The following is a 13,187-nucleotide window of genomic DNA, read 5'->3' as shown; positions in this document are numbered from 1 at the left end:
CTTAACCCCATTCTTGCTTTACTTCTTTTTTTCCACCCCACAGGGGATTTCTATCATTTCTTTTTTAAAAATTGCCAGGGTTGATGGCAAATGTATTGTATAAATCAACTAAGTCAACTGATGCCACCAAAAGCAAATGGCAAGAAGACAGCATCAGTAGACTTGAACACGCAAACCTCATTTTTAGGTTACTGAGATTTTTTTTTTTACTATGACCAAATACTTAATGAGGACAGTACATGCCTCAGTAGGCTGAAGAAAAGGTAATTAAGAGTATTGATACTCTATTAGGAATTACTGACCATTCATGTAATTAGAAAAAAAAAAAGACAACTAAGAGTTTGAGAATGGATTTGTAGTCAAAGAAACTTTGGATACTGGAAATACCTTGGAGATTAAGCCTCTATTAGATCCTCTTTTTATTATTCAGAGATTATATCACATTTTCCTCTTCACCTACTTAACTTTCCTGAAGCAAGGAGTGGAGGTTCTCTTTGAAAGCTATAAGTTTAACTTACTTGTTCAGTTTCTCCTTTATATATATATACACACCTATATACACACACACACACACACACATATATATATATATATAGAGAGAGAGAGAGAGAGCAAATAAATTCAAGAATCTTAGTCTCTGTTTCTCCACACCATCTCCACATACTCACTGAACTTTCCAAAGATTACAAATCTATATCATTTTGCACACTTATTTCTGGATTGTCCTTGGTATCCAGAATTATCTAAGGGAAGTTGTCATCTCTCGCAGATCTTCTCTTAACTAAGTAAAAAGTAGGTAACATTTACAAGAACTTCTAAGAGTATTAGAATTCATAACAAACTTTATAAAAGGTTTTGACCTACTTAAAAGAAATGGGTCAGGTGTTCAGGAACCTGTTGTCAGTTCCACTAATGCTACCTTCTAGAGTGGCATTGTAAAAGTTCTGGTGTCTTCAGAACTTCAAACAAACACTATGATAGGCAGATGCCTTAGGAAGACCCTAGTGTTAACTTTTGCTGTGATCACAGCACAACGTCTAGGTGCCTCCACCCTCCTCCATGGCTTACTTTGATATTGCTGTTTTCACACCGATGAATCAACAGCAATACTAAGGTGATTTAAGAGTGGTTACTCACACATGAGATCATCCACTGGTGCCCTGCCACATGTTATTAAACTGCCACTGCTCACAGAATGGTCCAGAAAACACTCCTAGCTAGTGTGCTAACACTTGCAGCTAGGAGGTAGCTCACAATGACCAAGTCCAGAGAGATCGCTGAGTCATCCTGGGTGCAATATTTAATATCTCTATGTTGCACTAGGACAGACGTGATGCCTCTTTCTAGCCCCCAGCCTTGTTAATAACTTACATTAAAACTCAGGACTAAAATGTAGAGTAGGAACCATTCCTACTTACCAAGCCTGGCTGGTGGATAGTAAATTGATAAACCACTTTGGAAATCTGTTTGGTATTATCTATTAAAGTTGAATATTTACACCAAGAGTCATGTACAAAAATGTTCATGGTAGGGTTTTTTGTAATAACCCCAAAATGGAAATATACTCAAGCAACATCGTCATTGCTTAACAACAGGGATAGAGTCTGAGAAGTTTGTCGTTGGTGATTTCATCATTGTGCAAACATCATTGAGAGTACTTACACAAATCTAGATGGTATAGCCTACATACCGAGGCTGCATGGCGTAGTGTATTTCTTCTAGACTACAAACCTATACAACACATTGCTGTTCTAAATACTGAACACAATTGAAACACAATGGTAAGTATTTGTATAGCTAACCATATCTAAACATGGAAAAGGTACAATAAAAATATGGAGTTATGAGCTTACGGGACCACTGTCAAATATGTGGCCCATGATTGACCAAAACTGTTATGTGGTACATGGTTGTAACTCAAGTGTTCATCAACAGTAAAATGGGGCTTTTAGTGTGACATATTCATTCAATGGAATAATGAAAGCAATGATAATGAAAGAAATATGACTATTTGCAACCACTCAACGATAAACATGTTGAGTGAAGGAATCTACACACAGAAAAATTAAAACCTGAAGATCCTATTTGTTAAAAAATCAAAAATAGATAAAACTAATCTGTGGTAGTGGGAGCCAAGTTAATGGTTTCTTTTGGGAAGGAGAGAAGGAGGAATGATTGGGAAGGGGATGAGGGGGCTTTGGAGTGCTGGCAAAGTTTTCTATCTGGAAGATGGCAATATGAGTAGATTCACATTGTGATATTTCACCAAGCTGTATATAACAGATTTGTGCATTCTTCTCTGCCCAGTGTTATGCTTTCATTAGAAATGTTATTTTTTTAAAAGCAAATAGGATGATGAGTGAAGAACTGAAATATCTTAAGTGTCTCAGGAAAAAGTAGCAAATCATTTGATAAAATTCTTCCTATGTTATTAATCCTGGCTTATAAAAGTCCTCTTAAATTATTTTATTAGGTAAAGGAAATATAACTTAGCAGTTTTTGTTGATTTTTACCTTTCAAGTGAGTACAGCTAGAGTTAGCTGAGCTCAGCAATTAAGGAAGTGAATGTTGAGAGGGTCACGTAATTCCTTTTGACCTCCCACTTTGCAAGGTTACACTGACAACTGGGAGGTGATATGTAACTGGGAAAGCAACCTGAATGCTCCTTTGGGAGGCTGCATGGTAGGGTGGAAAAAATGTGAAATTTGGAGCCGGAAGGAACTGAGCTGGAATTTTAGCTCTGCCACACACCTAGTTGTATAATCTTGAGCAAGTCACTTTCTGTTTCTTCACCTTAAAGGGAAATCATAACGACCATTTTGATGGGACAATAATACATATATAAGTATGCATGCATGTATATATATCAGCACCATATATAATTCAGTGAATGGTAACTACTATTATGAATAGAATTACCTAACTTATTTGTTAACAATGTAAATAAACTGAACAAACATAAAATGCCAATTTTTAAAAATCTGTACTTAATTTTATTATATTTTCTTATTCAATATGTTAATAAACATTTGCAACATACTCATTTCAAACTTGCAAACATACCATGATGTTATCCTAATTTATACTCATGTAAAAATGTGGCACCATATTTTTATGAAATTCCCAGGGGTGACAGATTCATTTTTTAAACTTTTAAGTTCAAGGATGCATGTGCAGGTTTGTTATATAGGTAAACATGTATCATGGGGGTTTGTTGTGCAGATTATTTCATCGCCTAGGTATTAAGCCTAGTACCCATTAGTTATTTTTCCTGATCCTCTCCCTCCTCCCAACCTCTACCCTCTGATAGTCCCCTGTGTGTGTTGTTCCTCTGCATGTGCCCATGTATTCTCACCATTTAGCTCCCACTTTTAAGTGAGAACATGCAGTATTTGGTTCTCTGCTCCTCTGTTAGTTTGCTAAGGATAATGACCTCCAGCTCCATCATGTTCTTGCAAAGGACATGATCTAGCTCTTTTTTATGGCTGCATAGTATTCCATGGTGTGTATGTACCACATTTTCTTTATCCAGTCCATAACTGATGGGCATTTAGGTTGATTCCATGTCTTTGCTATTGTGAATAGTGCTACAAATAAACATATACATGCATGTGTCTTTATAATAGAATGATTTATATTTCTTGGAGTATATACCCAGTAATAGGCTTGCTGAGTCAAATGGTATTTCTGTCTTTAACTCTTTGAGGAATCACCACACTGTCTTCCACAATGGTTAAACTAGTTTACACTCCCACCAACAATGTGTAAGTGTTCCTTTTTCTGTACAACCTCTCCAGCATCTGTTTTTTTTTTACTTTTTAATAATAGCCATTCTAACTGGTGTGAGATGGTATCTCATTGTGGTTTTGATTTGCATTTCTCTAATAATCAGTGATGTTGTCCTTTTTTCCATATGACTTTGGCTGCATGAATGTCTTCTTTTTAGAAGTGTCTGTTCATGTCCTTTGCCCACTTGTTAATGGGGTTGTTTCTTCCTTGTAAATTTGTTTAAGTTCCTTATAGATGCAGGATATTAGACCTTTGTCAGATGCATAGTTTGCAAAAATTTTCTCCCATTCTTTAGATTGTCTGTTTACTCTGTTTATAGTTTCCTTTGCTACGCAGAAGCTCTTTAGTTTGTCAATTCTTGCCTTTGTCACAATTGCTTTTGGCATCTTCATCATGAAATCTTTGCCTATGCCAATGTCCTGAATGATATTGCCTAGGCTGTCTTCAGGGATTTTATAGTTTTGGGTTTTACGTTTAAGTCTTTAATCCATCTCGAGTTAATTTTTGTATATTGTGTAAGGAAGGGATCCAGTTTCAATCTTCAGAAAATGCCGGTTTTCTTTAGTCCCCAAGAACTTTATTACATGTTCAAATGTTCTAAGATCACAGCCTTATAGCCCCAGCAAATAACTGGTCTACCTCAAAATGTATGAACGTGGCAATTTCTGTGGCCCCAGATACTTTTTACAGCACCTGAGCTAACCAGTATGCCATTACACCCTCAAGGCTCTCCTGGAACCACAGTATAACTAATGTCCCCTCTAAGAGGACTTCAGACTCCTTTAACGTCTTTCATTTTTATCATAGAATGCCTCTAGGGAAGGATAAAGTGGAGAAAAGAAGCCAGGGCATGAGCTGTAGAAGGGACAAAAAAAAGAAAGAAAGCATGATTGTTAACATAAACAGGGACAAGGGAAGAAAATATATAATTCCTGCAGAGTCACATAATCCATTTTAAGGAACATTGAGAACAGGAATTTAGTGCATGATGTGTTAGAGATAGAGCTTGGGTATCAACTGTATGACCATCAGTATACAGCTTAAGTATTAATATCCTAAAGCCTTAGTTTCTTATCTATAAAATAGATATAATTAGAGCTATTACATTGTCTTTGAAAAAAAGAATTTAATTTCTTAATTTAAAAAATATATTTTAATAATCTCTCTGATTTTTGTCTTTTTACATCTTCAAAAAAATACATGCATCTGAAACCACTTATCGGGGTTGGAGGATTAAGGAGTTAATATAGACCACTTTCCCTCTCATGGGCCCAACATACACTCAGTTGTGTCTGTTATCTTATTAGCTTTGAATTCCATTCAGATATTTACAGATGGAAGAGACTTCAAGAGCATACTCTGGTCCAGTAGCCAGAAGGGCAAATAATTATTGTCCCCATGTTCCTTGTCTCTGAAACTTTCTCCAAAAATTCTTCTGAGCTCCAAGTATTGGTACTGATGTAATTTAATTAAGCATGTGTGAAATTCCAGTGTTCCAGAACCTGAAATTGACGTAATAAAAGTGAAATGCAGAATATGCACCTCTGATACCATTTTTTAATGTTACACTCCATCACTCCTGCTTAATATCAGATCACAGGAGGTATTTTTCATCTGTTAAATTGCATTTTACACGCCCTTCATCATTGGCCTCGAAGCAATTAAATTTGAGAAAAAAATTACTGAAGCAAGGAGTAAGAACCAAAATAATCAAGTTCACTAAAGTTGTTTTCACTCAATGATGTCTCTAGCTGATAAATCACCATTCAGAGTTTCATTCTACTCTAGCCATTTCACTCTCAAAAATTCTCCAATTAAAAACTAAAGGTTCTAGAGAGATATTTTTATTTTATTTTTAGAGTATTTGTGAAAATCCAGAAAAAAGAAAGCTGCTTATTTCTTATTTCTTTTTCTTTTTTTTTTTTTTTTTTGAGAGAGAGAGAGAGTCTTGCTCTTGTCACCCAGGCTGGAGTGCAATGGCGTGATCTCAGCTAAATGCAACCTCTGCCCCCCGGGTTCAAGCAATTCTCCTGCCTCAGCCTCCCAAGTAGCTGGGATTACAGACACGCGCCACCACACCAGGCTAATTTTTGTATTTTTAGTAGAGACAGGGTTTCACCGTTTTGGTCAGGCTGGTCTCGAACTCCTGACCTCGTGATTTGCCCACCTCAGCCTCCCAAAGTGCTGGGATTACAGGCGTGAGCCACTGCGCTCGGCCTCAGAAAGCTGCTTATTTCTAATACTCTGTTATAGAAATTATTATTCTTTTGGTAGAACATATGTTATTAACAAATACTAAAAATAAAATCAATAATTTGTCAATTTTCATTATCTTTCATTCACTATCTTTCATCCATGGTGTTTTGCTAACTGCATAGTATTCTTGGCAGTTTTATGCCTTAAGTATTCACAATAGACTTAGAGTTGATAGTTGACACAGGGAACCTAAGAATCTGAGTTCTGGTCAGTAGAAAATTTCCCTATGATATTTGTGAATATTAGGTCAAATCATATGAAATTGACATTTTTGTAGATTAAAAATGGTCAAATCTGGGAAATTTCATATAATGCAACCAAATATCTAAAGAGTTCTAAATACAGGTATCTTGGCATGCATGGAAATACCATTGGGTTCTTTCTCCATTAACTTGATGTGAATCCATATTTTGGAATTATCTTCTGGTCAAGGTCTCATCTGTTTGCCATTCTCTATTTTTTTTCCCTATCCGCTTACTCTTTTATCCTTTAAGTAGATAGCTTCTATTCCATGGACCCAAAAGAAATTCTTTTCCAAAATTACTGATGTTCATTCAAGAAATTGGACACTTTGATCACTCTCTCCTTTAAAATTTTTCCTTTTTGGTTTCCATGTTACTATGTTACTTGTTTCTTGATTTATCTCTCTAAATTTTTCTTGTCTTCTATTTGCCACCTAAATGAGGGCATTCTATTTGCCTGCATCTTCTATCATTTTTCTTGCCCAATAGACTTACACTGTCACCCCAATCTACCTCACAGTTAGTAAATGAGCTCCCTTTCTGCTCTCTGGCCACCAGAACATTCATACACAACTGTGCTCTTACTTGTTACTGTAACCATCTTCTCTCCTTTCTGTTTACTTAATAAAAGGGCATCCCTCTTCCTCAACTCTTAACCCCTCCTTGTGGTACCACATGCCTTCCACCTATCCCAGGGACCATGCTCCACTAGAGCATCACTTCTCCTACACCCTCACCCCTTCCTATAGTTTCTGTCCGCTCAGTATATAAACTTGCTTCTCCCATGACATAAAGAAAAAATGTCTCGTGATTCTATGTCATCTTCTAGTTATGGTCCTATCTTTTTTCATTCATAACCAAGTTTAAATATTTTAATTCTTTTTTATCTTCACCTCTTAAAACTTTTATAACCTTTTGTCATAAGTTGGGCACACCCAGAAACAGGCTCTGATAAGAATTTGATGGGAGCAGTTTACTTGGGGGATAATCTTTGCTAGGAGAAAGGGAAGTGAGTCAAGGTAGGAAAAAAGTCAATATACAATGTGTTTATCTTAGATTACTATTGTGGGAGACTGGGATTTGAATCTCATTTGGCATCTTTGGGAAACTGTCGAACAAATCTGAAGAGTGATTTCTCCTTGGGAGAGGAATACTGGGGTACTCACATCGTAAATCACTGTGGGCTGCTCCTGCAGCCATTAACTCTGGCACATCTGGCCAGCTCCAAGAAAAGGCTGGGCTCTTGCTGATGACAAAGACCTCATAGAAAGTAGCAGGTGCTTTCTGTAGGATGCCATTGGCAAGGTTGGAAATAGTGAATGCCAAAGAAATATGGGAGGGGCACCAACTGTGTCTGCTACACCCATTGTAATTAGCTTCCTGCTTTCAGCACTTCACCTTTCTGGTGGAGAGCCAGTGATCTCATAATTGCCACACTTAACGAAATCTCTTTTGTCCTCACCCTCCTTGACCTTTCTCTATGCAACATTTGGCTTCCAGTCCTTATCTCCCTTGATATTCCCTCTTCCTTGGCTTCTCTTTCGTGTTGCTTCTACCTCTGTAACAGTTTTGCTTCCTTTTCAGCCACCTCATTTCCAAGTGCTGATGCTTTGCAGGACTCTGTTTTGGCTTTCTCATTCTATACACGATTCCTGAGACATCCCTCCCAATTTTATGACTCCTCCAACCACCAGCATGATGATGACTTCTGAATCTATATTTCTAGCCTGGACTCCTCTCCTGTAGTCACAGCCTTATATCAGATCGCATTCCATGTTTCCATTTCCTATGGTGCCAGAACATCTCAACCAGAATGTCACAGATGTACTCAAACCCACATTCACAAAATAGGAGTATTATCTGTCTTTAACACATGTTCTACCTCCTATATTCCTTCTAACAAAATGGATTATCAGCTAACCAGTAACGCAATAGAAAATCTGGAAGTCATTTCAGCCTTTGTAATTTTCCTCATTCTTCACATTTAACTGGTGACCAAGCCTTGTCGATTGTATCTGCTTAACACTCTCCAGTTTGTTCACACCTGCTTTCTTGTCACACAATCTCAGTTTCATCACTTGGCCTCTAATCTCATCTTATCACTCAGTAACCTTCACCCTACTGTTAGAATTGTGTTTCAAAAAACATGAATCTGACCAAATGCTTACTGGAAAAGTTCAAATTATTTCCCATAACATGAAGAGTCTCCGTGAGCTGGCCCTTGTCTGCATTTTCAGCCTTAGATACCATTTCCTCTGCCTACCTACTCTACACCCCAACCACTGTAATTTCCAAATTGTTCCATAAAGTTCCAAATCTCTATAGATTTAACTAAAACTTATGTATAACATGCAGAGTGTCATGTAGTCTAAGAAATTTACAAATATTTTATTATTTAATCCTCATAACAACCCTATGTATTATTATCCTTATTTTGTCGATGAGGAAACTGAGGCCCAGAGAGGTTAAGTGATTCAACCAACATTACACATCTAGTAACTGGCAGAGCCAGGATTCAAATCCAGGCACTCTGGCTCCAGAGTCATTACTCTTGACCACCCTACCACAACGAACTGGATTTGTTAATGTCATTTCTCTCTGTCTGGAAAATCCTCATCCTCCCCCCACTTCCAGTGAGTCTTTCTCTAACAAACCTTTCTTGATCCTTCATTTGTTTGGTAGTCTTGACCTCTCTCTCTCCTTTGAACCCCTCTATAGTACAAATACACTTGAGGCTTATTTGCATACATGTCTCCCTTTAGTATACACTCCTTGATGATCACTCCCTTATTTGTTCCTATAGTTTTCTCTGACCCTAAACGTTGGACCTAAGCTTAAGCCTTTGATCTCCTTTTCTCTCTACACTGACTCTCTCGATGAGATCACCAAGAGATCATCAGTTTCAGGCTGCAAACATCATCTGTACAGGACAACTCTCACATTTGGATTTCCCACTCAGAATTCTCTCCTGAACTCTGGACTCATATAAAACAGGCTTCTCTAACTTCACTGGATTGTCTAATGAGTATTGCACAGTTAACATGTTTAAAACTACTCTCAATCCTTACTTCTCACAAACTCCTTCTCAGCCTTCTTCATCTTCAGCCAGGTATAACACCATTCTTGGAATTACTCAGGGTAAATAATGTTGGAATCATCTTTTATTCTTTTTTCTCATGCTCCACAATCAATCTACAAGTTGTGTTGGCCCTACTTTCAACATATACCCAGAATACAACCAATGCTCTCCACCTCACTGCTATCAACCTGGTCCCAACCACCATCATTTCTTGTCTGGATTAGCTGGATTAGTCTCTCAACTGCTTCTGCTCTTTCCCTTTTAATTATCATTTCCAACAGAAGCCTGGCTGATACTACTAGAACTTAAGTTAGGTCATATCACTCCTCCGCGAAAATCATCTCAGCAGCCTAAAATGTCTACAGGAGCTGGTCTCTGCTACCTCCTTGACATTACATCCTTCTACTATACCCTTGCTGCAGAAACACCTACTTCTAACCATTCCTCCCATGCTCCAGGCATGTTCCTACCCTTGGGCCTTTGCATTTAGTGTTCATACTGCTGCTTGCTGCTCTGCCTGGAACATTCATTTCCCTGATATCTTTGCTTCTTTATCTGCTCTGGTCTTTGTTCAAATGCCACTTTCTTGGTGAGGCCTTCCCTAACTACTTCATTTAAAATTGAAAGTACTTAACCCTAACATTTTCTATCCCACCTTCTGGCTTTCCTTTTCTACATATCACCATCTAATAGCATATATTTTACTTATTAATTTTATTTTCTGTCTACCCCCACTAGGATCTAAGTTTCATCTAAGTTCCCTGCTCCATTCCCAGCACCAAGAAATGCCTACTGTATAACAATACAAGTACTCAACAAATGTTGGCACTTATTATACTCAGCCTGTAACCCAGTGCCTAGAACCCTCAAGTCTTTGATAAATGATTATTGAAGAGATCAGTAAAATTGTAATTGAATATATCATCTTTTACATCATCTATCTAAACTATCCTAATATTTCTAAAGTCTAAAATGAAACTCATCTTTTCCAAACTGAATTAGCTTTCCTTCTAAACTCAATTAGCTTTCTGATTCTTTCATTAATGTTCAAGATACCATCTCTCTTTTATCAGCCATTTTTGTTTCGCTGACCTCTATATCCAAACAATTATCAACCCTAAGATTCTACCTATGTGATGTTTCTCTAGTTTGTCTTTTTCTTTCATTCACACTGATAATGCCTTCATTAGACTTCAACTACCTGTTTTAATCTGTCAATTCAACCAGTCATTCGGTTCTCCATCCATCTCTTCCTACATCTGCAAACATTACTGAGTATTCACTGCCCTGGGTACTTTGCCTAGTACTGTGCAGAATGTGCCAGGAAATTGTTTCTTTGATCAGAAGAAATGTCAATTGGTAGGCCAAATTAATACAGTATATTCTGTTTCAATCCTTTAACTGTATTATTATTATTATTATTATTTACATAAAGTAAGTAAATTCTTTGTCTTTTTATTTAGGAAAATAATCATGCTAAAAGCAAGTTGTACTTTATATAGATTTTCAAACAAAAGATTGATTGTGCTTTTTGAATAAAAAAGATAGGGCATCTTCCAACCTCACTGACTTAAACCTTGTGGAATACAGCATTTCTAAACTAAAAACACACGTCAAAAAGAAAAATTAAATAATCCCAGTGGGATGCTCAAAAATCGTCTTCAGAAGGTCTTAGGATTGGCTAATTCTGCTATTATCTTATTGGCTGCAGCAAAAAAAGAATACAGAGCTGCTGTCTAAAATTTCTTCAAACTCCCATCTGAGTTCAGCAGGCAACACTCAGATTTGAAAGAAACTCTGCAGCAACCTGGACATACGGTTAGCTGAGTCAACATTTGATTAGCAGGCATTTTAAACTGATTTCCTCTTAACATACACAGGAGAGAAAACATTTTCTTCCTGCAGGGCATGTTCTACTACATCATATTTCTGAATCCCTTCTTCCTATTCGGTCACTCTCTGAAAAAAAGCTGGTTTGTTTTTCCTGTGTAGAATCACTCTGGGTACAAGAACCTTTATTTGCTCCAATTATTATTTTTTTAAATTTAGAACCTGTGTTGGGTCTAAAATACCCATTTCCCACTCCTACAAGCAGATGATGATCAGGCTGCTGCCAAGAGCAGCAGAAAAAGGGAAAACCAAACCAAAACATGAAGGCAAGTACCCAGGGCTTTGCAGTCACCACATGGGTCTTCTCAAGTCTAAAGGTCCATGAGCGGCTTGTCCAAGGAGGCAGCTGCCTCTTGGTAGGTGAAGATGAAATCTGCAACCTTTCTAAGCACAATACACACACACACCAAACCCCCCCCCACCACCGCGTGAAAACACAACCCTCATGTTTAAAGCTCTTAACTTCAGGGTAGCAGTCTCAAACTGCCAAACACTAGGATGAGGATGTGACTCTGCACGTGTTTTGGATGAGGGGAAGCTTCGTCCCAGTCACTTTTCTCCTCTTGTGCTGTCTTGTCAAAAACAGGTCTGGATTACAAGCTCTACCCCAAGAAAAAGAACCGGTTCAGAAAGCACTTCTCCAAGTTTCTCCAACAGAACACTGTGGCTGCAGGGCCTGGTAGTGTGAAGGGCAGGAACCGACATGTAAAAAATGTACTTGAAATCAGAATCAAAAAACGGTTTTACGTTTTAATAGTCTAATTAGCTCCCTGTTTTATACTGTAACTCCACAGAAGACATAGGGCCACCTAGGATTCACAGGAAGGAGTAGCTCTGATTCTTATGTGGCTGGCTCTAATGTCCCCACAGCAGGCCCCTTCCTCCCCAAGTTTTTCCTTTCCGTTTCAGAAAAGCACTATTTTATCTTCACATCCAAGAGCTGGTTGGTTTGGTTTGTTTCTTTGGAACCATCAATAAAAGAAGCGATTTTTTCCCGTTCTTCTTACTCACGTCAACCTATCAGAGTGGCTATTTCCTTTGACAGTTCAGTAGCACACAGGCTGACTTGGCCACATGGACTCATGAATGCATGCATTCGGAGCGCACATTGCTACCAAATGGAATGTGGGAATATGCTATGCACCTCAGGTTGAGAAATGACCAGGAAATCAAGATCTAAAGGGTGATATATAATATATATATATCAATGCTTTTATTCATAAAAACCTTGTTTAGTCATAAAAAAATTGCTGTGTTTAAATATGAATATTATAGTCTGCTTCTCATGGTTAGGAAACAATAGTCTTTCTGAAAAGCCGGTGCTTTTTCTACTACAACTCCATATCCTGGGCCTCATCTTTGGAAAAGTCAGATATAGAGCTCTCCGATGAGCTGTCCCTGGTACCCTCTTCCTGCTCTTTCAGCGCCTGCTCCGTGGTGTATTTCTGGATGTACTCTTTAATTTTCTGCTTGTATTCTTCTGGTCTTTGGAGGTACATGGCTGTATCTTCACCATTGAGAGGATCTATGGGGTTAGGATAGGCCAACAACTGGGGCAGGAAGGACTCAAATATATTGGTAAGATCATAGAGAGCTGTCCAAGTTTGATTAATTACATCTAGACACACAGTTCCTGACGCGTCGTCAGCGTTGGGATGGAAAATTTTATGCATGAATCCCTCTGACCGGCTCCTAGCAGCCTCCACTACAAGCAGACTACTCCTGCTCAGTCAGCCTCCCTACCCCAGCCCGACTGTATTATTAACATTAGTTTGTGTGACTGGAAAAGCAAAGCCAAGTCTCGAATCCATGCCAGTCAAAACCCATTTAAATCTTCCCGGTGCTAACGGCAGCCGACTAATATAGTCTACTTGCCATCTGTGTGCTGGTTCTTCACCTCTGGGAATATGTTCCATTGCATTTTGTAAACA

At 38.1% G+C, this 13,187-nt stretch overlaps 1 protein-coding gene across 1 annotated transcript; it reads right to left on the bottom strand.

The window, feature by feature from the left end:
- Positions 1-12,273: 12,273 nt before the first annotated feature.
- LOC100974211 (ubiquitin-conjugating enzyme E2 H-like) lies at positions 12,274-12,929 on the bottom strand. Its single transcript, XM_034967007.3, has one exon. It carries the CDS (start codon positions 12,927-12,929, stop codon positions 12,588-12,590), a length of 342 nt encoding a protein of 113 aa, XP_034822898.1. The 3' UTR covers positions 12,274-12,587.
- Positions 12,930-13,187: the final 258 nt, after the last annotated feature.

The sequence above is a fragment of the Pan paniscus genome, chromosome 7, assembly GCF_029289425.2.
Source record: "Pan paniscus chromosome 7, NHGRI_mPanPan1-v2.0_pri, whole genome shotgun sequence".
Classification (NCBI taxonomy): domain Eukaryota; kingdom Metazoa; phylum Chordata; class Mammalia; order Primates; family Hominidae; genus Pan; species Pan paniscus.
This window is presented reverse-complemented; position numbering and strand designations above follow the sequence as displayed.